Source organism: Rhizomucor pusillus, assembly GCF_041956525.1.
Source record: "Rhizomucor pusillus strain CBS 183.67 unplaced genomic scaffold VTP01scaffold_7, whole genome shotgun sequence".
In the NCBI taxonomy this organism is placed as follows: domain Eukaryota; kingdom Fungi; phylum Mucoromycota; class Mucoromycetes; order Mucorales; family Lichtheimiaceae; genus Rhizomucor; species Rhizomucor pusillus.
In genome coordinates, this window is record NW_027192149.1 from 1,190,370 (window position 1) to 1,214,085 (window position 23,716).

Sequence of the window (23,716 nt, forward strand, 5' to 3'; positions counted from 1 at the left end):
ATGATACATGGTGATGATAAGCGCTAGTTTGCATTGTTTTCCCCGTATGCCCGGAATAATTCCCTCAAATCGATGATCAAGCATATGTATTAAGGTACAAGGTTATTCCGGGAACGATAGGAGAGACGTGAAACAGCTTGTTTGTTACACACCTGCTTGACATTCGATGATAAGCACGTAGGCATACTTTGAACGTCCAAGTGCTGGCCATGAGACTGCACGTTAACAGCAGTTCCTAATGCCCCTATCTAGTTGTTTACTACTTTGATGCCATCGGTAACAAATCAATAGAATATCTCTCTGCATAGTCCATGCAACAAGTCAACGCACTCTCCCTATGCTTTTAGAACTGATACCAATATTATTACTACAATCTCGCGGTTTTCCGAGACTTTTACTCTTTCTAAAAATGCTCCAATCGTTTTTTATCTGCTGTCCTAAGACTGTTTTCCACCATAAACAAATGTAACACGGAATACATGATTAGTTTTATCTTATGTTCATGGGTTGTCTAAAAGTTCCTGATTTCGCGATGTCTCCAGATATCGTGCGCAAACAAAACCCCCAGCCCCTGTTGGACAATGTTGGGCCGCTGATCAATCGAACGGACCAGACCTCCTTCATGATTTGCGGTTACTGCAGCTGGGGAGCAGTATTGTTTCGACTGTCTTTGTTTCTATGCTCTTTTACTTTGATGGTAATTTCAGGGGTATCCTTTGCAGGGTGCTTGTACATGCAAGCTTGGTCTTGCACCAATCATTGCCTAGATAATCTTCCTGTCGCATTTGTACTCTGCTTGTCATTGCGTTTTCGCCAAGGCTTCAATTGCTAAATATACTCGTCACCGCGATATATCCTCGTCTTTGCATGATAAATTATCCAATTTGGATTTGAGTTCTCGCTGCTTTGAGGAAACGATTCATATAGTAAATACCATGCAAATGACATTCCATCTCCTAATTTAAGTTGTGGATCACCCAATATTAGTTAAGATCTTCTAGAAGGTCACAGAAGTTTCTTCTTCAACCGAATAACTGGATCTGATGTGGGAGTCACTGCATAAAGTTGCTCTATCTAGCAGCGAGCGACGCCCGAGTTGGCCGGAATACTTTCGAGAATAGAGTACTGCCCGCCGCCTCAGGAGACATCTTTGTGATACTTGTGAGTAGATACGCAGCAGAAGGAGTGTGAGGGCGGGGAGAAAAGATGATATGGTTTATTTTAAAGAAGAGTATATTGTATATACGTAACAACCACATATATATATATATTCCAGTTATGCGAGGGGACAGGGTGTTTTCAGTGCTCCATTGTTGCTTTGCTTTTGCTATGATGCAGCTTTTCAAGGCCCTTCTCGGCCTAGCCATAATTGCTCACTTGGTTCAAGGCTACGAAGTCTGGTACAGCGTCTGTGACAACAGTCCACTGAGGAGGAGGGAAATCCGAGTCAGAACCTGCGTCGCTTTGGGTAGCATTGACATTGGTATTTGATTTATTGATTCCCGCAGTATGGCAGGATGCAGGACATACATAGACCCTACGTGCAACTATCAAGGCTTTTCTTAAAATGGATCCATCCTTTGCGGCTAGCTTCATGTTTCTAATCGAAACACAACTTGTAAGACGCTGACCGACTGGAAATCATCAATAAACAACAAAAAATTGGTTACTTGTGATTCTCCTATATTTTTCCTCTTGCTACGTTGCGATATAAACATAGTTTACTATGTCGTATTTATCCTTCCAAACCGCTATGCCGGATAATAGCTAAAAGCAAATTCTCTGATGCCTTGCGTAACCCGCTTGCTGAGCGTCCGCTTGCTTGTTTTCATCCGACATTCACATATAACTGCCTAGGATCGTATCCCAACGAACTCTATAAAGTCGCTTCTTCGCGTTCGTTTGCAAACCAACGGAAATGTAAAGTTTGTAAAAGACAATTGATATAATGCGGTGGAATACAATGGAACACAATCAGGGTCCAACAGCAGCCTTCGTGTGACATGCCAAAGCTGCATTAATCCAATGGCAGCTGGATAGAAGAAATGCGCGCGCTTCCAAAAATGTCCGAGTGGAGGAACCTTCTGTCATTCCAAGGCAGCTTTCTTTTCGGCATCAATGTCTACGATTCAGAATGAACGTCGAGTCGTATACACGGTCATCACAGCGCTCCTCATTGACTTGCTTGCATTCACGATCATTCTGCCTTTATTCCCTCGTCTTCTAAATTACTATCGTCAAGAAGAAGCTGATAACAAGGTAACTGTTGACACATGTCCTGATATTGATACAATTAAAACGCCAGTATTGACACATACCCTTTCACTTTTCCTTTTGAAAGCATACTTTACTTGGTTATGCTCTAGATATCCTCGAAAAATACAAACAATGGATAGGCGTGTCAAGCGAAAAGCACCAGCAAAAATGGGACACGGTCTTGCTAGGTGGATTGATAGGCTCACTATTCTCCATGCTCCAATTCTTCGTATCACCGATGATTGGACGGGCGAGTGACAAGCATGGTCGTCGCAAAGTTCTGCTGTGGACAATGGTATTTTGACAACAAGCTGTGGCAAGATAATAGTCGCTTGACAAAGATCCTTTGATAGGTCGGCAACCTAATATCTACTGCTATCTGGCTTTTTGCCCGTTCCTTTGCATTATTTCTCATTGCTCGCATCGTCGCTGGCATCAGTGAAGGCAATGTCCAACTTAGCGTTGCGATTATCTCTGATATAACCACACCTGAGCAACGATCTCGCAATCTTGTAAGTGCCACTGCTGCATTTTCCAGTTCGAGTAGAAACCGTTGTCTTTGCTAACGGGATTTCTTATACAAGGCTCTCGTGGGCATCTCTTTTGCCGTTGCCTTCACTCTAGGACCTGCCATTGGCGCATGGTTTGCCTCGATCGATCTCAGCGAGCTGTATCCTTCAGCAGCGCAAACACTCAACATTTATCCATACTCCATGCCTGCCCTGGTGGCCTTGGGACTCTTATCAATTGAGACACTGTATATATTCCATAGACTACCGGAAACTAAAAAGAGTGAAACCTCCAAGCAGCAAAAAGACGGGAATTCGACATCCAAGACAAGCGATCCGGCAATTATGCAACGTATCTCCAACTTGCGAAAGCTCAAGCTCATCCACTGTTTGCACCTGTTTTTGTTCTCGGGCATGGAGTTTACACTCGTCTTTTTGACGTTTGATGTTTTGGATTACAGCAACTTGCAGCAGGGACGTCTGCTTGGCTACATGGGTATATTGTCAGCTCTAATCCAAGGTGGATACGTACGACGACGTGTACAAAAAGCAGGCGAACGGATGCTGGTCATCCAAGGCATGTTTGCGTGCGTTCTTGGTTTGGCATCACTGAGTTTCATGGTATCAAGCGCGCATCCCAGTCGCTGGTTGTTTTTTGGAGTGAGCTGCCTTGCTCTTACTACCGGCACAGTCGTGAACTGTCTGACAGGAATGGCAAGCTTGCAATGCCAGGATGATAGCAACGCAAACGTTCATCCATCCTTAGCTAAAGGCAGAGCACTAGGCGAGTTTAGAAGCTCAGGACAGCTGGGAAGAGCACTAGGCCCTGTTTCTGCGTGCGGTCTGTATTGGATCGCAGGTCCTGCTCGTTGCTACGGAATAGCATCTGTAATCATGGCGCTTATACTTGCATTTACAGTCATCACTGCGCCCAAAATGAAAATAAAATCTAACTGATTTGTTTTTATTAGAGGGCAAAAATATAGAGTACAATGAACAATGTAAAAAGTACAAGAGACATGGAAGATGTCTCATGTCGTCTCAGTGGGCTCGCATCGTTTAGGAAAACTACGAGGGAATGTCCATGTTAATATCCAAGCAAGAAGGTTTTCGGCAAATATATAGTACTCACATAGTTGCTGGGGACAATGCCAACACTGCCATCCTGTTTACGTGCTTGCCACCAGTTGCCCTTTCTGTCCAAGATCTCTAGAACTTCATCCTTGCTAAAGGAAAGTTCATTGGGGTCTTCAGGGTTGGCCTGGTCTGGAAAGCAGATATTACAATTTTAGCATGGGTTTATCCTGCTAACCCAAGTAAAGATATAGAACTTACAAGAATGCAAGGCAGTAGCAGTTTCGAAATTGTTCGAAGTATCTTTGCGAGGAGTACCAGGAGGAGCTCCGGCGGCACGGTTAGAAGCGCCAGTAGCTCCACCAGCCGCAGGGGTGCCACCTACAGCAGGCAAGGTGCTTTCCTTCTGACCACCAGCTGGGTGGACATTGGTGAAGTTGTGCTGGATCATAGGAGGACGCATAGAGGAGAACGAGGTGTGGCCATAGATCCAGCGATACAACTTGGATTCTTCGGACATGCCAAGCAAGAATACCCAGAAGAACTAGAAATTGAAAATCGGTGTGAGATATATCGCCCTAATAACACTAAATGTAATGACTTCTTACCTGCATGATGATCATGATAATGAAACCGCCGGTGGTTGCGCGAGCGCCACTGTCGGGATTGTGATAGACGATAGGAATCGCGTAAGTCAGATAGACGATACTGATCGCCAAAAGAGTAAGCAGCTAGAGAATGATTAAGTAAACTGCATTGACAAGAAACACGTGCTTTCTCATACCATGCCGCGATGCGGACCAAATCCGCCTAGTCCAAGTGCTACAATCGTGCCCACAATAAAACAAAGCTCAAAGATAATGATCCACCAACTGACACCATGCAGTTGGGCAACACAACCGCCTACAAAGGCGATAATCCAGCCCGCCTAGAGCATGCGATCAGCAAACAAACAAATAAACAAACAAACGTTCTACAGAATGGAAACTATCCTCGCGCTCGATAACTTACAACGGTGAAAGCAGCAGTGGTAACAACGAAAGGGTTGCTAAGAGGATAGATGTTCCCGTAACTGTCCATTTTCTGATGGAAACGAAAAAAAGGCGACAAGACAATTTTACAAGGATTCTCAGTTTATGAAGGTCTGCATGGCGACGGGGGTCTCTTTTCAACAAGGGATACTGTTTCACTCGTATGCCTTATCAGCAAGGGTTGGATTTTACGAGCCTTTATTACGAAAAAAGACGCGATCCAAGGAAAGAATCGACTTAACGGTACTGCGGGAGAAGAGAAGAAATCGGTTAGCAAATAGCGGGGGGAGACTGCGTGTAGACTTGGGGGAATGTTACCTTGTGGAAACCGATATCGTTGGCGTATTCACGGAAGCACTGACGGCAAATGTTCAAGTTGTACTTGCGGATCAATGCGGCACGGTGGGCGCAGACACGGCTGTTAAGTATGCATAACATTCAGTCCATTTGTTCCGAGACAAGTTTCGAGTCTTCATGTGCCCTGACCAAGCCACCCATGGACTGCATCGTGGAGACCGTCAAGGCACACGCAGTGCCCAACCTGCATTGAATCTTACCATTGACGGGAGCCTTTGCCGAATTGACGGGGACGAGAGTTCCAAACGTTAGCGTGAGCCATATTGACGAGTGACCGTTGTGCGAGTTGACAAGGAAAAGGAAGGAAGTCCCCACTTGCTCTGTGCCCTCCTCTTTTTCAGTCACCCATCATTCATTGCCCGACTCAATGAACCATTATCTGCTACAGGTAGTGATCCTCGTCGCACCTATCTATGATCCAAGCGAATATGGAAACAAATCAGTTTGGGATAAAATAAAAAAATCCCCAAAACATCCTAGGCTCCATTGCATCAGGAAGGAGTACTACAGAATCCATTGCACTCGCTAAAATTAGCATTGGGGAATGGCAGCCACTCAAATTTCTTCGAATGCGTGCGTGGCTGCTCAAATGCATGGATTGGAATCGCAGGAAGATTCAAACTAGGATTATGACATGCAACAATGGAAAGTTGTCTTCATCTAGCCTTTTATTTCATTCACATGACAAGATCAACCGCACCCAGATCGATAATGTTGTGAAAAAGAGAAGAGGAGGCCGCGGAGTTGATGTAATTCTTTTCTTCAACGACGGATCACACAAAAAGTCGATATCTTCTTGGACGTTTGGAATCTCGAATCTGAGGATCGCTGTACATAAACTATTACCGTGTATTAAAGCTCCCCGACTGTTTCTAAGTAACTTTGCGGCATACTTGTAAGTGAGGAGTTGTGCCCGCCCCTCAGTGTAATGTTTGATATCCAACGTGGTACTTCTTTACCATTTAAGGTCCAGTGCGTTCGCTTTTCAGTGATCATATACAATGTACATCACTGGTGATGACGGCGTAACAAGGAAGTTTGCCTGTCAGACCTGTATAAAGGTACACTGTTATCCTAGCCTTTTGTTTACTTCAGGAGAGCTAATTGTAGATTGGGATAACAAGGGCCATCGCTCTACAAAGTGTACCCATTCTGATCGGAAACTCGTTGAAATAAAAAGGAAAGGAAGACCAGTTACTCAATGCGCAGAATGTCGACAACTACGAAAGACAAAGCAAATGCATGTAAAGTGTATTTGCAATCCAAAACGCAAAGGTACAGTAACGATAAAGACGAGAATGGCTCGGTTTGTACATGGCTTGGCTAAAGATAATATGTCACTTCAGTCTTCAACTTCCATCAGATATCGCCTGCAGCACCAACAGCGCTACCAGCAGCAGGAGCATCTCCGGCGATGCAGCTTGAAACGAATAGCGACTTGCGAATTGAGCCGGTAGCTCAATTCTGTCCTCGATGCGATAATCCCACGGCAAACTGTAAATGCGTTCAGGCGCTGAATCACGCCACCGAGAGTGAGAACACGTCACCTTCAAGTATTGAAGATGCATCGACGCCTGGCTCAAACGCTTCATCGTCGATAGAAAGAAACTTTTTACCAGCAAGCAATACATCATCGCCATCTTCTTCCACCGGATCGATGCCGCCATTCCCTGTGGCATATCCTGCCATTTCCGAAATACGCTCAACTGCAACTGCTCGACGGGCAACTCCACCTATTCCAATCCATGATCCCACGGATGATATTGACAGCGATACACCGATTTATAAATCCGAGGAGCATATGGTTCCTGATCGCACAGCTGTGCTGGGTGAACTTTCTCATACGAGCTCAGAGGACCTCATGAAGCAAATCTACGGCGGTTTCAGTTGTAGAAATAGCAGAGAAGATTGCGACTCTCCTGGTGAGAGTGCAGAAATTAAACTGGAACCTAAGTGCGGTTGCAGCTGCCATGAATGCATAAATACAGTGTGCCAAGATTGTGCTGAGACTGTGTGTCAAGGTAAAGATACACCATGCTATCAAAGTAGAAAACACTGACAAGGTTGACTTTTTTGTCGACGTAACAGAGGTTTACTCTCCCTTATAGCATTCGACTGGCCTCCGTTGACCATAATGCTTAGAATGCTACCATCCCCTGTACATATTATGTTTTTGCTCATCTCGTTGGTGACGGTGGCAAAGACTCTCTAAAGGTATATACCTTGACACATCCATCTAGCGATTGTAAATAAAATAGTCAGGCACGTGCACGCTCTTTCGTTCCCACAAAGCAAGTAACTCTACCATCACCGCAAGAAAAGAGTAGAGGCTGATAAGGATGAAAGATGACATCTCTGATTTCAATGTCTGAAATAGTTGCCTACTGATAAGCTTCTGAAGGCGCCGATCAGGGATGCTAACGTTTACCTTGATGATCCTTGAGGACTGCAGTCACTTGTCCGCTGGCCATATTGAATACAAAGATTTGTCCGTATATGGTAGGTGCAAGTAGATAGCGCCCATTGCTGGTGATCTTGACGAACCAGCAGTTTGCATGGTAACTATGCAATAATCAACCATTGATATCCTCAAGCGATGGGACAATATGTGACGTACTCTTCGTGATTGAATCTTCGAACCTGTTCCAACTGGAACTTTCCTCCTTGTTCTGTCGGGAACACAAGTTTGTGAAGTGTGCATGTATTAGGAATGGATGCTAAAATGGAAGATATGAATGAAAAATTGCTCCGCTGTGTAGCTTTGGCGTTACTGATTCTACTTACATACGCCCTCGGCAACGTCGCATATTTCAGCACCGCGACTTACAAAGTATGCATGAGGCGGTTCCTCACTGGTACCTTCTGCAGCTGGCTCATCAAGCCATTTTATAAATTTGCCGCAGTCGCAGTAGGACGAATAAATGTCTTCGAATGTTTGAAGCAACTGCATGGAAACGTATTATAGTAAATATATAACAAAACAAGTATCATAATTGCATATACATATTTTTCTACTTGCCAATGCTTCTTCGAAATCGTAAAGTCGTAAATGCGCATCGCACGCTGCAACGAAAAACTTGTTACCGGTATTAGGCACAAAAGAGACCGTAAAGGCCATGCAGGTTATCCCATCTTCCATCTTCGTAGACTCCACCAACGTACTATTGTGCATCGCAATATTCATATGATAACAGTACTTTGAAAACATGAATCTGTGCCTACCTCCAGTTCTCTTCCATTTTCCATTTGATAATATACCCATCCTGGCTAGTTGTGATAAAGTAATTTTCACCTTTGAAGGTGAGGGCCTTGACGCATAGGATCTCTTCAGCGTGACCATCCAATTGAGTAACTGTTTGTCCTGTTTCAACATTGAACAACTACGGCTGATGAATTAGCTGATTTACTTTTTAAAAGGGCCCAGTTATACCTTCAATGGGCATGGAAGGATGTGGTTATCTTCGTCTTGAACGGACCATCGAAATCTATCCTTGAGCTTGCCTCCAGCTGCTATAAGTTCTTGGGTGGGAGAAAACTGTCCACAGTAGAACTCTTCGATGTTTTCCTCCTTTAAATCACGCATTCGTCGCAAAAGATTGAATTCATTAGTCACGTCCCAAATTTTGACGATGCCCACTGTAGAGAACGTCGCGAGTAGCGCGCCATCAGGTGAAAGAGTCATGCCCGTAATCGCACCTTGTTGCAAGGAAAGCTCAGATATATTCATCACGTCCATGCTTATGTTTGCTCACCTTGATCGGTCACATTGTATCCAAGTGTACCAAGTGGACAGTCTTGGTTGATAACATCAATCATAGGATACGGAGCATCAGCGTGAAATACCCAATAGTTATCTGGATATGCTTCTGCCAGTTGGCGTGTTTGCTCAGGATCGTATCGATAGTCATCAATGCGCCGTCTAGGCGGCTGTTTTTTCACATTTGTCGCCGGTTTGCGTCGTCTAGTCGTACGCCTTTTGCCCTTACCAATCGTCGTGGCACGACCAACGGAGTTGAACCGAAGCGGTGGAAGGTTGTCTGCTTGACTCAAGAGATCGTCCGTGTCAACATCATCAATCTCGTCGCCGCTGCTGTTTGGACTGCTTGCAACGCTATCACCATCGTATACGTAATCATCCTTGCGAAAAAGTTTGCGTTGTCGAACCTGGCGTGTCTCTTTCGTGACAAAGTCATCCATCTTTGACTGTACGTTTTTGGGCTCTACCGTGGGCATCGGTTCAAGCGACAGATTGGTGAGCGGTGGGGGAGAGTCGCCATCAATAATAATCATCTCGTTTTCAGACATGCTGGTCGGCTGTGCGAAAAGTGAAAGAAAAACAGAGTTTTGACACGCCTCGGAATCCTTTTAGGTTAGACATCCGTTGTACATCAAAACAACCGCATCACGTGCTAGGGGACATCTACCCACGATAGCAGCTTTACAAACGTATATATTCTTGGCATAAGATCAATAAGAGCATGCACTTCTCGTATCTGGGCCGGATAGACATGTTGGGAAGTGAAAGGAGCATTTGGCGCTAAGATCAAAAACAATTCCCATTTCAGTGCGAAGCGGATGTTTCTGGCTGAGCGCTTTCATGAATAGTGCTCCTACAACCTCTTATGTGTTCCGGGCGCACAAAACTGCAGTAAATACACTATGCTTTTTTGAAGACGGGAAATATTTTGCCTCCGGGTATGGGAATCTCAAAGCTTTGGAATTATACTATTAACATGCTTGAAATGAAAGAGACGGCGACGGCGTTGTCATTGTGTGGAAAATGCAGACACGTCGACCCGCGCTGCAGTGGCGGGCCCATGACCAAAGCTGTTTGGCTATAATACACTACAGTAACAATAAACTTATAACGTAGGCTAGGCAGAAAACAATGTTAAAAGCTCAAATTGATAAACTCTTCTGTTAGTCAGGGGCGTGACGATATTATCCATGCTTGGCAGCTGCAATTGCATGAAGATCAACAACCCTCAAAAGAAAAGCTTTTTTCTATACCTTATGAATCTATTGGTTTTTGTAAACTGTCATTCTGTCAGACTCCAGGTATGATGATGAAAGCCGAGGCATTTTAAACAAATAGTTAATGTTAGGTTATCTGTAGACAATGGTGCGATCGTATGTTTCCCGCACCATGGAGATACGTCAATGGTACCCTGCAGTGTGTCTAATCGCAGAAAACGATTTATTGATTTGGTTTTCAGATCGATATATATAGCCTTGAGAAGCAAAAATGGGTCCAGCAAAATATTGGTGACGCCTCAAAGAAATGCGGAATGTGCATGGCTGTCGAAACTTTCTTCCGCGATGGCAAGCTTTATATATTGGCTGGATACGAAGATGGTTCTGTGGCTCTCTGGCAGGGCTCAAATTGCCAATGGCAGTTGAAAAAACACGATCAACCTAGTAAGATACGAATTACGTATTGATACCCAGATATCCTCGTCTAACAATGGCACTACAGTACTTGATTTGGCAGTACATGATACCATAGGCATATCCACATCGGCAGATAATCAGATCGTGAAATACAACCTCTTTGAATCATCTCCATCCATACAAAATGCAAGTATTAAGAAGCATGGATTGGCAGCCGTTGACATACGCAGTGATGGAAAGATATTAGCGACTGGTGGGCACGATGGGAGGTTAGTTCATGGTGGTCTTGCCACTATGTGAGCTTTTGCAGACTCTAATTTCTTCGTTAGGATACGCGTATTTTCTCTGAAAACTTTAAAGCCTTTGGCGATAATGAACTACCATCGTGACAGCGCATACGCCGTAGCTTTTGGTCCTGTGAAAGAAAACGCCGAACATTGGTTGCTAGGCGGCTCCAAAGATGGGCGGATCAGTCTTTGGAATATTTACTAGATTCCAAAAGTTATTATGTTAGAAACCGAATCTCTAACACCCAGAACAATTTATTGAATCTTTTCATTTAATCACCCAGCTCTTCTCCTTAACCTGGAAAAATAGATGCTAACTTGTGTCTGCCGACAAAGAAAAGGGAACATAAGAGATCCTTCCCTTCTCGATTTACAAGAGATTCCTGTATTTTGACCAAGTAATGTAAGCATTAAAGTGGTTTACCTTCGCACGTCTGCGCTCTTTTTCGAAGAAACTTTTACAAGCTTTGTGATCCTTCAAATTCCTGCTAAAGAGGCTTCCCAAACGGGGATGGAAATTTTCCTCTTGAGTCACGGCGCATCTGTTTGTCTCTCTTTCCTTTAACTAGAATTCAGCAATAAGAAATGGCGGTTGAAACTCGCTACTATGAAATTCTTGACGTCGAAGTCGATGCCAGCGATCAAGAGATCAGACGAGTAAGTCGAGCCCGATTCGTCGATACCTTGTTGTTCTAGTTAATCAATGGCGTTTTCATACGATCATGAAGGCTTACAAGAAACTGGTAATGTTGCCAGAATGCTATTTGTGGTTTTCATGCTCTAACGTGTCTTCAGGCTATGAAATATCATCCAGACAAAAACCCGGACGAAGGAGAACGGGTACAGTTGTAGTACGGCAATGGACGTTATTTGTCAGCTGAAAGGAATCGATAGTTCAAGGAAATTTCGCATGCTTACGAAGTTCTTTCCGACCCGGAGCGTCGTGCTCATTACGATCGATTTGGCGAGGAGGGTCCCAGCGCAGGTGGCGGTTTCGGTCCTGGAATGACGGCTGAGGACCTCTTCGCAAATCTGTTCGGTGGAGGACCAGCGTTCGACTTTGGTGGAGGATTTGCTGAAATGCCACGACGACCTCGCAAAGGTGAAAACATGAAATACCCTCTTCAAGTGAAATTGGAGGATTTGTATCTGGGTAAACACACCAAGCTAGCGCTCGAAAAGAACGTTATTTGTGGAAACTGCAATGGACGCGGCGGCAAGACTGGTGCGGTTAGAAAATGCGCAGCTTGTAAAGGTCGTGGATTTCAAATTGCTATGCGTCAGATCGGTATGGGCATGATTCAGCAGATGCAAGTTCCCTGCGGCGATTGCAATAGCACAGGTGAAATTGCCAAAGACCGTTGTAAGAGATGCAAAGGAAAGAAAGTCACCGTGGAAAAGAAGTATCTGGATGTTTACATCGAGAAGGGCATGGTTGATGGACAAAAAATTTGCATGAAAGGCGAAGGAGATCAAGAGGTAAGATGTCAATATGTAGGTTATCGGAATCATTACTTATATCATCATCATCAACTAGCCTGGCATTGAACCTGGAGACGTGAACTTGGTGCTCAATCAAAAAGAGCACCCCGTATTTACTCGCAAGGGCGCAGATTTGCTCTGTAAAGTCAAAATCACCTTGTCCGAGGCATTGTGTGGTTTTGATCGCATAATTGTAAAACACATGGACGGTCGTGGTATTCATGTGAAACATCCTGCCGGCCAAGTCATCAAGCCAGGAATGGTGAAGCGTGTGCCCAACGAGGGTATGCCTATCTACAAACGTTCGGACGATCACGGCGATCTCTACGTGCAATTTGAAATCGAATTCCCTGATAATAACTTTGCAGCTTTGGATCAAATTAAATCCTTGCAAAATATCCTGCCCAAGCCGAAACCAAACAATGAACCAACTCCTGAAATCGTTGACGAATGCGGTTTAATCCCTGGAGACTTGGAATCCTTTGGTGCAACGGCTCAATCAAAGAACATATACGATGAAGACGACGACAGCGAAGAGGAAGGAGGTGGCATCAATTGCACTCAGCAATAGACTCTGGAATGTATTGTTATTTGGGTTTACCACCATTAAATATATTCATGAAAACCTACATGGCTCCACCATCCGCCTTCATTTAAAGAAGGAATTTTCTTTCAAAATTCTTGTTATGTTTAAACCTATTGTGGTTTGCTTCATTGTAGACTCTGTTGAAGCCAACTGTAAACGAGGTCCATGAATTAATGATTATAACGCAAAAGATCAATCCTGCTTCCGACATCATCGCTATGGACTTTCGAGAAGTATACGCAGTGGGGCGCATCTTTTCTGTCGTTTGCCACGCAGTTACAAGAGGTATTGGCAACTATGAACGATTTCTTAGGCCCAAGTCTGACAACTGAATCAGCCATTGAAGAATATTTCTGCATCCGATTCAAGCAATTTCTAAGTTTTATCTAAACTATTAATAGCAATACATGAGGGATCATAAAAACCTCTACCTATGCTTCGGCTGTAATGCTGTCGCATAATCGACATTACCAGCTCCAAACGCACTATCCGTCACTGTTTGAAAAAAGAAACGGAGCTATATGGAAACTTTTTTCGTTTCGGTCCTTGATGAACAAAGAGGATCTTACCGCAGCAACCGCTGGAGACACAAATGATCCATCTTTTTTAATCTCCGCAATCCTTTCGAACTATTTTTTCGTGCATTTGGTTTATCATTCATTTTAAACCTAAAAAGACGTGCTGTTTTCGGGGATGTAGTGTAGTGGCTATCACATCTGCTTTGCATGCAGAAGGCCCCGGGTTCGATCCCCGGCGTCTCCATTGGTCAGAGAGAGCCTCAGTTCATTCTGACTGTTTTCCTTTTAATATATTTTCGTGACTTCCGTGCCGTTTGTCCTAACGCGTTACGAACCCACACGGAAAGGAGAAGACCACGAAGATAGACGGCAATTAGGTGTCGATTTATTCTTTTGCTTTTGGGGCTATTTCTACTGTTACGTCTATTCGATTTTATGACAATAAATAAAGGGATAGATAAAATATAAGAAATATATAAGCCGAAGTTTGTATACAATATCCATTTTATTTTTAGTCAATGAAAAAGGTATAAATACCTTGCAAAGTACATAGAACAAACGACACGTATCTACTTTATATCTTCCTGGTCTTTCTTCTCTCTGTGTGGATCGTAGCGCGAAGCAAGAGGCGTTACGACATTATGCCGAGAGCTGAAAACCACAAAGAGAGCGCTATCGTCATATGTTTTTTATTCTGTATACCTTCGACTGATAGCTTGAGATATAAAGTGTATATTGCATATGAAAGTAAAGTCGGTGAATGATGGTGAAGAGCTGAAACCAAGGCATAGTCTACATTCTACTTGTCTCTTTTAATCTGTACATTCTCATATAATATAGTGATATCCTTTACAAATCGTACCTTTCCCCATACATATAAGGGGATTATGTTCACTAAATTGAAACATTATCCCGGCTCATGACACTCGTCATTTGCTATGACAAGGATTTTGTACTATTCATTGCAAACGGGAAAGTGATTATTGAAGAAATAGATAGTTGGATTTCGACGTACCACTTATTTCGTGGTCGGCTGGGCTCTTTTAGTCTTTCGGTTCATACATCCAAATCCAAGCATCCATAATGTTTTCTTCACTCACGAGTATTTGTAACCTATAGATTAACATTGTCTGTAAACAAGATAATTTTATTTTCTATAGTTTATATTTGTATATGAAAAAAGAACTAATAGCAGAAATATGCAATCTGCAAAATATTTACAATGATTTCAGATTACATGAAGCATGCCCAAGAATTTCCGACAGCTTCTCTGTGATGACTGATAGATTCTAACTGCTGTCGTTGCCCGTCCAAGTGTATGACCTTTAGTAGAGATTCTTCTGCTGCTGTGTCCTGTTTTCGAAAACTGGCCATGTCCCAGCAATAAAGCTTTTCTTCACGATGATGACGGTTGCGAAGCTCCAAGCAGGCAAAGACTTTAGAGAAATCAATACTAGTACGTATATCTGTGATAACATAGCCGGTTTCTGCAGAATCGAACCTTGGAACCAGCCTGTAGACAAGTTTTCCGCTATGCATACTGTACACGTTGATGCAACTTTGTGAAGCTCTAGTTCCCGTCGTACTGGTTTCTGCCACTTGATCAACAGAGTGGGATGGAGGCGCAGATGTGTCGTCTATTGAATCTGTTGCATGCAGGTTTTGATAATATAGATACAATTGATAAGGTGTCATTGATGCGGAAGGGAGGTTTTGCGAGCGAGTACTTTCATTTAGTGTAGCAACGTATCCATATCGATGCGTAGGCTGTGCTGGTAATGATGTTGATGAGGATGAGGATGAGGAATTGCTGTGGCGAGGACGGTTTGTTGGCAGAGTTGGTATATCATCAGGTGCAGATGGAACTTTGCCTTTAACTAGCAAAAAATAAGGTGTCAAGCACAGTTTCGTAAAACCGGTGATCACTTCCTCATCCGTATCGAAAAATTCAGAGTTGCTAGGGCGAGGCTTGCCGAGTTCGTAGACAAGCGCTCCTGTTAATATGGAGAAGACTAGGATTGGGCCCGAAGCATCGGGAGCACAAGCAACGAGATTTCCATTGACTGACAATTCTCCAACACCTTGGTACCAATCGCTCCGAGCAAAGAGGTAATCCGATATGTCGATAACTCCAAGTAAAGCGATATCGTCCGTCTGTGTATTCAACTCCCAAACTCGCAGCATATTATCAGAGCCGCCGCTCACCACGACTATAAAATTTCCTTTAGACTTGTTTCATTCTTGCGATATAAAACTATGGTTACGCTTTACCTTCATTGTTCATCCCGACGCAGAGAACACGTCCTCTGTGGCCTATCCATAAGCGAGTACGCAGCTTTTGTGTGGTATCCCAAAGAGCAATAGTTCCATCTAAGCTGCCGGTAACGACCCAATTCGATGTTGGATGGGAGTAATGGCAAAATATTGTATGATTATGAGTAACCTCCTCTTGGTGCTCCAAATCATCGCTGAAATATTGAATATCTCGGGTACGGGGGCACATCACCATTAAAGTTTGTGAACCGTCGGATCTGCGATAAGTCGGGTTGGATCGCATAATATGCCCAGTTGACGTGACAGTAAGCGTTGTAAAAAATGTATGTTCTTGCGGCGTGCCGACTACAGCCTGAGGAAAACAGCCGTCAAGTCGAATGTCACTGTCGTCTTCATGAATTCTCGGAAAGTAGCCTGAACAATTGCCAGTGAACCAGTTGTGCGTGATTCGGTACATATCCTGCCAGGTGCGTTGATGGGTTTGGCCGATGCTGTTGTATACTTCTGGTTCCGGGAAAATAGGAGACCAGAAACGACCAGGTTTGGGTCTCTCGAAATCTCGAAGAGCACAATTAGACCATATTACATCGTCGTAGCCATTCACAACGGCAGCCCAGTGACGGCACACTTTTGCACAAGCAGCCAGACTTGGGCCATTGAGATGCTTGAAGATGCAGAGTAAGATTTCAGCTGGCAGTCGACCATCCAAATTCGTCATGTTGAGGGAAAAAAGCGAAGTGGACGGTGACGAGTGTGCAGTAAAAAAACGTCGAAAAGAGTCAATTTCAAAATCGTCTCAATAAGAACCGAAAAAAAAGGAAAAAAAGAAAGATAACATCAAAATTGCAATCGATCATAAGTTGCAACAAGATGTATCCGGTGCTATCTACCGAATTTGCTCCATGCCTTGTACATTTACAGTAATAGTATATTTGATGTGTTGTCATTGTGGATCAGTCCAGTAGTAGTTGCCCTCCCCCCGCTTGGTGCGGCGAAATACTCCCAATGATGTAATGCGGGCGTTGCAAAGCAGTTACTGATCATAAGCGGTGAATAGTTTGCTTTTGTCTACTGCATACCACGATGGTTGAACATGGCTTCTTTCCATTAAAATAAAATATCCAAGCATTGTTGAAACTCTAAAGATCGAGATGTCCTGACAATAGGAGGAGTTGTGCGTTGACAAAGCGGAAAGAATAACTGTGATATATCTATTGCTCTTTGTGTCGCGCTTCTTTTCCGTATTTTCTTTGGGGGCAGCATGGACTGCTGCCTCCACTATCTAAAAGTTGTTCGCAGCATTGCCGAAGAGCTTGAATAGCCTGTTCGCATTTTGATTCTTGGTAATTGTTCTTGCCAAGACAATCCTGAATGGCGCAAGCTGCATATCAAGAAAGTCAGCCTGGATATACGGCAGCAAAGAAAAGTGTGTATAATTTACCTTCTTTCTGGCAGGGTGGCGTCTATGGTAAGCAAAGTGAGTTGGGGGATACGCGCAACAACGTGTTACAGACTTACGGGCGGCATTGGTTTTGAAATGACAATGGCAGCGGCCAAAGTGAGGGTGAGACAGAATGGAAAAGGAAAGTTTCAGACCCGGCCTGTGCGACCTTTCTTTTCCTCCAACACACTGCGATTCATGGCAGCATTGGAAACGGTGTATGCCACCCACAACTTTGAGGCCGAGAACGAGGACGAGATAACTATAAAGGCCGGCGAACCCGTTATTGTGCTTGAAAAAGACGAAAAGTACCAGGACGGTTGGTGGCAGGTATGTTCCATAAGAGCAAGCGATCTAGAGATCTTCTTTGAGACAGCCAGCTCACGACATTTTGATAGGGTCGCAACGAGCAAGGACAGATAGGGCTCTTTCCTGTCAATTATACATCGCCTACAGCACCAGAGAACCCGTCTCTTGAAAGCAAAATTGATTCCTTGGAGTATGCTATATCGAACATGCAAGTGGGCGTAGACGTCAAAGCAACGCCCACTCCGAGCAAAAAAATCGGATCTATTTCAAAGTCGAATATGCAGAAAGCAGTTTCAGCCACGTTATCGATGCCACAGCTGCAGGGTACAACTCCTGAAGATTGGAGTGTAGACCAGGTATCCTTGTGGTTGGAGAACGTCGGCTTTGGTGATCTGTGCGCACATTTTAAAGGTTAGTCTGTAGTTCTTCGACGTTGTACTCAGAAACCTATCTAACGGATCTGAAGCTCAAGACATCACGGGTGACGTTCTGCTGGAACTCTCTCTTGATTCACTGAAAGAATTAGACGTAAATACATTCGGCAAGAGATTTAAGCTACATAATGCTATTCGAGCTTTACAAAAAGAAATAACTCAACGCGACCAGGTATATTTCTATCGCTGATCTGAATCACAGAAATCAACTTTGCTGAACTTTGCACACATGTTGGATACAAGGTTGAACAAGAAATCGTTCCCCCGCGTCCATCGATAGACAGCCAACGTACCAATCGATCCGCCAAGCATTCCGTGAGACTAGAACATTTTCCAAAAATCCCTCACAGTACCAACGACTGTCCGCATTCTCTGAGTTCAGCAGGCTCGAGCTCGCCTCGCTATGCTTTCAGTGACACGGGAGCCGATAGCAATTTCGACCCCAATGTATCAGCTGCAGGTAAGCATAGCCTTAGTTTGCTTAGGTACTATCTTGACTGACATCATCCTACAGGAAAAAGAAACGATATTAATATCTCCGGAAGTCACAGCATTCAGGTGGAATCACTACCCAATATCAAAAGTAGTAACAGCAACGGTGAGACGTCTTCGTATCATGTTCGGGATAAATCGATAATCAGCCGGCCAAGCAATGTTTCCGATCGATATTGGGTATACCAACTTGACAAGTTTGTAGTTGTGCATAATCTGACTCGGATGTTTCTAGTACGATGATTCGGTGGCAAACAATAGCACCGCTGGTCCCCAAAGCAACCGATCGTCTGCGTAAGTTAACCCATTGTGCTTTCTATATTTTATGCCAAAAAGGTTAATAAAATATTGTCCAAGGCGCAATAGTCTGTTTCGAGGATCTTTTCTTCGATCAGCAGTCAAGACAACGACATCATACAATCCTGAAGAGCCTATCAATCGACTTTCAAGAAGTAAGACTGTTGCAAGTGCTCAAGTGGTACCGGACATGGAAGGATGGCTGCATAAGCAAGGTGATAAATATAAAACATGGAACCGGAGATGGTTTGTCCTGAAAGGTTCCAATCTGTTCTATTTTAAAAACCCAAAGGTTGGTATTGATTACAACTTAATAAGGGCATAAACTAAATGTTTAAAAAACTAGGAGCAACGAGTGCGAGGGATCATTAATCTGGCCGGGTACCGCTTCAGCAGCGATGCTTCCATACATCCAGGCAAATACTGCTTCCGCGCAGAGCACGATAAGGAGCGTACATTTTGCTTTTACACAGACTCTAAAGAAGGTATGAAACAATGGATGAGAGCTCTGATGAAAGCAACCATCTCCCGAGACTACAAAGGTGAGAAAACAAAGCGACGATTTTCCAGACTAATATAGAATTCCTGATCAACAAACTTTATGCAATTTGCAGCACCGGTGTTATCTTCGAGCACTGTACCTACGGTATCGCTTGATGTGGCTCGAAGGATGAATCCTCGACCTCCATATACACTGCTTGAAAGCAAGAATGATACAGCACGGTTGGAAACCATTCGAGATACGCGGCCATTTTCTTTGACCTACGGGCATAGACCTGCACCCACAATGCGGCTATCTCGATCTGAAAGTATGTCCTCTCGAATTAACGGCTATAATTCTTCCGACCACGAATCCATTCGACATCCTTACGATATTGGTGGCAGCATACGACCTGCGCCTTCACATATACCCTTCACCCATCCTTCCCATGCTGCAAGCGCAAATGCGCAGCTGAGCACGCTGTACGACATCCCAGACGAGGAAGACGAAGATTTGATTGATCCAGAGCGAGAAGAATTATCGCAATATGTTCCTCCTTCTCCTCATGAAACAGAAAATGTTAGCAATCGTTCCAGCGACTATATCGAATGGGTCAACGGTTACGTTCTCAAACCAATACAGTCTTTGGGAGAATTGCGAACAGGAGAGCCGATAATTGAGTTACTTGAGCGCTTGAGTGGAAAGACCGTGAGACGGTCTGTGATTACGAGCGGCGGATCTGATAATATGCGTATGCTAGACGATATCGTTGCAGCGTTTAGATTCATGGGTCGAGAGGGTGTTGCGGTAGATGGCAGCTATACAATCAAAGGTAAGAAAGCAGAATTTCCCAAAAGCGGGGCTTGGTAGTACAGTGTGACACTAAAATGAGAGCACACAGATATTTTCAATGGAGACGAAAGCAAAGTTATATTGATGTTAGATGCAATACGTCAGCGATGGCCGCAGGCGGTTGCACCGTCGTCACCACCAGCATCAGCGAATTCAAAGGAGAAGAAGCGTAATCGGCTTACGTTCGGTGAAGACAACGATGATGTTTATTAAAAACTGAAGTCACCCCCGTCTACGAAAACAAAACTCCCTTACATTACATTATTGTCTCTGCACCCATATTTTTTTCCTTTCTTTCCCTTCATTGTCTGTATTTACCACAATTCATATTATGTAATCTATAAACTTTTGTCGAAAGCAAATCAATATATAACACGTGTTTTTATTTAGTACCTCTTCAACAGCATCCACCGCGCTTTGGTGAAAGCAAGCGTTATCTATCATTACCCTGCTCAGCTCACAGGATACCTCGTGCAAAACTTTACCCAGGCAGAGATATATCAACGGAGTGTCACAGTGCCCAACTCTAAAGGATCCAGGGTGTCACAAACAAGCAAGATCATTGTTGATTGGTAGATTTTTTCTACCGATTCGTCTGACATTCTTCAACACCGGGGAAATCAAAAGTTTTGCCCCTTTACCACCGATGTCTGACAAAAGAGAAAAGAGTACGGAACCGACCCACACTGAAAACGTCTCTGTTGAGAGTTTAGACGAAAAGAACCCCGAGTTTAGAGAGCCTCCGGATGGTGGCCGGGCATGGCTTGTGCTTGTCGGTTGCTTTTGTGTAAGGAAAAACTTTTAAATATCGGGAAACCAGACAACCATGCTTTTCTGTTTTAACGTTTTTGGTTGCGCCGCATCCATCATTGTGTGGGGTAATTAGGGTCTTTTTTGCACGTAAGCTCTTGTCTTTTTAATACTTTCAGTTGATGCGTATGCTAACATGCTGTTGGATCTTTGCGTTGCAGGCAAGGTGTAGGATCGTATTCATGGTAAAAGACCAGAATACAATGCGCGCTGCAGCTGTGCGTAGGGAGACTGCTGAAGCTGACTACAGCGGATAGGGGTGTCTTTTTAAAGTACTACAACGAGAATGTGTTTCCAAACCAAATGACAGCATTGTCATGGATTGGCTCCTTTTGGCTGGCATTAAGCAACATTGTAGGTCCATTTTTTGGATACTTGGCAGGAAGGATTGGTTATGGCTGGATGTTAACAGCCGCCGTTCTCTGCTGTACATTGTCAATGATGTTTGCAAGTTTAGCCACAGAGGTTGGTAGAAAAACTGTGGAAAACAACGAAAACGAACATTTCTTTGACCTGCGCTCCCCCGATCTAGATTTGGCATTTATACCTGACGCAAGGACTTTTATCGGGCATTGGTTCCTCTCTTGTTTGGTTTCCATGCATCAGCGCGCCTCAGCAATGGTTCTCAAAGAGGCGTGGGCTGGCTGTCGGCATTGCTATCTCTGGATCAGGTTTTGGCGGCCTGGTATTCAACAACCTCGTCCAAGCAGCACTCAGCTCTGTCGGATATCGATGGGCTCTTCGCATTGTAGGGTTCATCTCGCTGATACTCGTTGGTATCACAGCTCTCACCGTTCGCCCACTCAACACACCTCCCAAAGTCAAGAACCCTATCAATCTTGGCCCATTCCGCAATTTCCAATTTGATCTCTTGTTTGCTATCCAATTCGTCACCAATTTTGCCTTCAACGTGCCTTCAGGTTTCTTACCATGTAAGGGCACTATTTATTTTTCTTGCTGATATTTTTTATGATTTGCATTGTTTTAACTTGCTTTCCTGTATCATCTCACAGCATATGCAAATTATCTGGGCTTGAACCCCTGGATTGGAAGCAATCTTAGCGCGATCTTGTCAGGTCTCATGATTGTTGGTAAAATCTCTAGCGGGTACTTGAGCGACTATGTCGGCCGTGCCAACGTTACATTCATCTGCATTCTCATGACGGGCGTCATGTGCCTTGCTGTTTGGCTTACTGCCACGACGGCGGCTAGCGTGTGGGCCTTTGCGGCATTATTCGGCCTGTTTGGTGGAGGCTACATGACAATGCTTCCTGCAGTGCTGGCTCAAGTCGTCGGCCTGGAGGAAATCGAACCCTCCAACGGACTGGTATGGTTTCTTTTCGTGTGGATATATGATGAGCAGTGTTCTCATATTTCTGATCTTTATTCTTTTACTATCAGCTTTTTTTTGGGTGGTTTTTCGGAGGTCTCTTTGGGTCGCCTATCACGGCTGCTCTCATCGATGAGAATGGGCCTGATGGTCCACGATATGACCATGCCATTATCTACGCTGGCGTGCTTATGGTCTTTTCCGGTCTATTGGCTCTCGCTGTCCGAATTTTGCAAGGCGGCTTCAATCCGTTCCGTAAAGTCTGAAAACGTTTTCGTTGGCTATTATATATCCTTTTTTCTGTATATGTTATTTATATCTTCGTCCAAACCATACTATGCGCAAAAAAGAAAAAAAAATGTACCGTGATAAATACAAAAAAGAATAGCCGGTTCCGGGAACCAGCGAAAGAAGAAATGTTCTAGTCTGGAATTGAGTTTTTCACATGTTGTCACTTTGTTTGTTGGCTAATGCATGCAACGTTGCAAAGGTGACACGATAATGTCATGGTCACCATGGCAAGTAGATACCAAAAGCAAAGAATCCGGGAAGAAGTACCAAAAGACTGTAGTTGAAAGTGAAAGAAGACGGAGACCATATTGGATTTTTCCTAAATCTTGCGCTTGGTTTTTTTCACCTTTGCATTGCATGATTTTACATTTTGCGTTATGGGGTTATCAGCTTTGCGGTGTTTGTTTTTCATTTTTGCCGAAGACGTTTTTTACTTTGCGTTCAGTAAATTACTCTATTGCGCTGTGGTTTTTCAAATCGGCGTGCAGTAGATCGTGCCAATGAAGCATCGTCAATATATATACCAATATAGCTTGTAGTTTTATTGTATGTATGGACTGATAATAAAAGAGAAGCAAACGCGATAGCTTCTGCTCCTCTAAAAGACATCTTGAAATAAAGGAAAAATAGCACTTAGATGCATGCCAGCATAATATGCTAGCAATGCCTTGCAGCGGATTGCGAGGAATTTTCAACGTTGCACTGAACTCCTATTCGCTGCTAGTCTGTATATTATAGCTGCCCTGCAGCTGATACATTAGGAGTTGCAAGGCAGTGCCATCATATGTCATATAGTTTTCATGCCTATCAAGCCTTGCATTGCCTTGCAGCTCCATGCAATTTGATGCTAGTTTTTCTTTATTTCATGATGGACATCTTGGAAAGAATGATACTGAATGCTTGATCCACCCTTCACAATCACTGGCTGTTACGCTTTGTGCTGAGGAAATGATACGTGGTGTTAAAGTGTCATCCTTTGTCAGAATCTCTCGTGCAACACCGGCTTTGAGCTTGGTCCAGCAAAACTCAATGGGGTTCAAGAAAGGTGAATATGGAGGAAGATGAAGCATCTGCGTGAGTGAGCGGAGTGGAAAATTTACCTTGTTAGCCTGGTGACGTAGCTCCGCGACTTGAAAAACAAAACAATGGCATATCCTCTTTTCTTTATACTTCTGTAATTCTTGGCCAAGGAAGCGTTGGACAGGTATCGCCCC

At 43.9% G+C, this 23,716-nt stretch overlaps 11 protein-coding genes and 1 non-coding gene across 12 annotated transcripts; 7 read left to right on the top strand and 5 right to left on the bottom strand.

Moving 5' to 3' along the window:
• Window positions 1-2,118: 2,118 nt before the first annotated feature.
• VTP01DRAFT_9953 (uncharacterized protein) lies at window positions 2,119-3,722 on the top strand (the record flags this gene model as incomplete). Its single annotated transcript, XM_069389234.1, has 4 exons — window positions 2,119-2,259; window positions 2,342-2,551; window positions 2,610-2,768; window positions 2,841-3,722. The coding sequence occupies 4 exons, from the start codon at window positions 2,119-2,121 to the stop codon at window positions 3,720-3,722; spliced, it is 1,392 nt and encodes a 463-aa protein (XP_069240371.1).
• A 102-nt stretch (window positions 3,723-3,824) lies between these two features.
• VTP01DRAFT_9954 (uncharacterized protein) lies at window positions 3,825-4,919 on the bottom strand (the record flags this gene model as incomplete). The annotated part of the gene is made up of 6 exons (XM_069389235.1): window positions 3,825-3,833; window positions 3,898-4,031; window positions 4,101-4,383; window positions 4,448-4,570; window positions 4,624-4,767; window positions 4,851-4,919. The coding sequence occupies 6 exons, from the start codon at window positions 4,917-4,919 to the stop codon at window positions 3,825-3,827; spliced, it is 762 nt and encodes a 253-aa protein (XP_069240372.1).
• A 221-nt stretch (window positions 4,920-5,140) lies between these two features.
• VTP01DRAFT_9955 (40S ribosomal protein uS14) lies at window positions 5,141-5,489 on the bottom strand (the record flags this gene model as incomplete). The annotated part of the gene is made up of 2 exons (XM_069389236.1): window positions 5,141-5,288; window positions 5,428-5,489. The coding sequence occupies 2 exons, from the start codon at window positions 5,487-5,489 to the stop codon at window positions 5,141-5,143; spliced, it is 210 nt and encodes a 69-aa protein (XP_069240373.1).
• Window positions 5,490-6,228: 739 nt separating this feature from the next.
• VTP01DRAFT_9956 (uncharacterized protein) lies at window positions 6,229-7,335 on the top strand (the record flags this gene model as incomplete). Its single annotated transcript, XM_069389237.1, has 4 exons — window positions 6,229-6,288; window positions 6,352-6,502; window positions 6,574-7,248; window positions 7,316-7,335. The coding sequence occupies 4 exons, from the start codon at window positions 6,229-6,231 to the stop codon at window positions 7,333-7,335; spliced, it is 906 nt and encodes a 301-aa protein (XP_069240374.1).
• A 69-nt stretch (window positions 7,336-7,404) lies between these two features.
• Window positions 7,405-9,690, bottom strand: VTP01DRAFT_9957 (uncharacterized protein; the record flags this gene model as incomplete). Its single annotated transcript, XM_069389238.1, has 10 exons — window positions 7,405-7,463; window positions 7,533-7,595; window positions 7,656-7,789; window positions 7,845-7,944; window positions 8,012-8,171; window positions 8,247-8,388; window positions 8,450-8,607; window positions 8,658-8,923; window positions 8,980-9,580; window positions 9,652-9,690. 10 exons carry the CDS (start codon window positions 9,688-9,690, stop codon window positions 7,405-7,407), a joined length of 1,722 nt encoding a protein of 573 aa, XP_069240375.1.
• Window positions 9,691-9,824: 134 nt separating this feature from the next.
• On the top strand, window positions 9,825-11,110 carry VTP01DRAFT_9958 (uncharacterized protein; the record flags this gene model as incomplete). Its single annotated transcript, XM_069389239.1, has 7 exons — window positions 9,825-9,922; window positions 9,977-10,096; window positions 10,152-10,285; window positions 10,344-10,390; window positions 10,444-10,645; window positions 10,704-10,887; window positions 10,948-11,110. 7 exons carry the CDS (start codon window positions 9,825-9,827, stop codon window positions 11,108-11,110), a joined length of 948 nt encoding a protein of 315 aa, XP_069240376.1.
• Window positions 11,111-11,490: 380 nt separating this feature from the next.
• On the top strand, window positions 11,491-12,958 carry VTP01DRAFT_9959 (uncharacterized protein; the record flags this gene model as incomplete). The annotated part of the gene is made up of 5 exons (XM_069389240.1): window positions 11,491-11,562; window positions 11,634-11,648; window positions 11,701-11,745; window positions 11,800-12,384; window positions 12,443-12,958. 5 exons carry the CDS (start codon window positions 11,491-11,493, stop codon window positions 12,956-12,958), a joined length of 1,233 nt encoding a protein of 410 aa, XP_069240377.1.
• A 704-nt stretch (window positions 12,959-13,662) lies between these two features.
• VTP01DRAFT_t52 lies at window positions 13,663-13,735 on the top strand. Its single transcript has one exon. It is a non-coding gene; the product is annotated as a tRNA-Ala (tRNA).
• Window positions 13,736-14,724: 989 nt separating this feature from the next.
• On the bottom strand, window positions 14,725-16,483 carry VTP01DRAFT_9960 (uncharacterized protein; the record flags this gene model as incomplete). Its single annotated transcript, XM_069389242.1, has 2 exons — window positions 14,725-15,701; window positions 15,763-16,483. 2 exons carry the CDS (start codon window positions 16,481-16,483, stop codon window positions 14,725-14,727), a joined length of 1,698 nt encoding a protein of 565 aa, XP_069240378.1.
• A 493-nt stretch (window positions 16,484-16,976) lies between these two features.
• Window positions 16,977-17,292, bottom strand: VTP01DRAFT_9961 (uncharacterized protein; the record flags this gene model as incomplete). Its single annotated transcript, XM_069389243.1, has 3 exons — window positions 16,977-17,146; window positions 17,207-17,228; window positions 17,284-17,292. 3 exons carry the CDS (start codon window positions 17,290-17,292, stop codon window positions 16,977-16,979), a joined length of 201 nt encoding a protein of 66 aa, XP_069240379.1.
• Window positions 17,293-17,404: 112 nt separating this feature from the next.
• On the top strand, window positions 17,405-20,284 carry VTP01DRAFT_9962 (uncharacterized protein; the record flags this gene model as incomplete). Its single annotated transcript, XM_069389244.1, has 10 exons — window positions 17,405-17,536; window positions 17,605-17,926; window positions 17,982-18,121; window positions 18,193-18,409; window positions 18,464-18,621; window positions 18,677-18,735; window positions 18,808-19,030; window positions 19,085-19,280; window positions 19,353-20,051; window positions 20,121-20,284. The coding sequence occupies 10 exons, from the start codon at window positions 17,405-17,407 to the stop codon at window positions 20,282-20,284; spliced, it is 2,310 nt and encodes a 769-aa protein (XP_069240380.1).
• A 1,035-nt stretch (window positions 20,285-21,319) lies between these two features.
• VTP01DRAFT_9963 (uncharacterized protein) lies at window positions 21,320-22,477 on the top strand (the record flags this gene model as incomplete). The annotated part of the gene is made up of 4 exons (XM_069389245.1): window positions 21,320-21,346; window positions 21,414-21,813; window positions 21,895-22,208; window positions 22,283-22,477. 4 exons carry the CDS (start codon window positions 21,320-21,322, stop codon window positions 22,475-22,477), a joined length of 936 nt encoding a protein of 311 aa, XP_069240381.1.
• Between the last annotated feature and the right edge of the window lie 1,239 nt (window positions 22,478-23,716).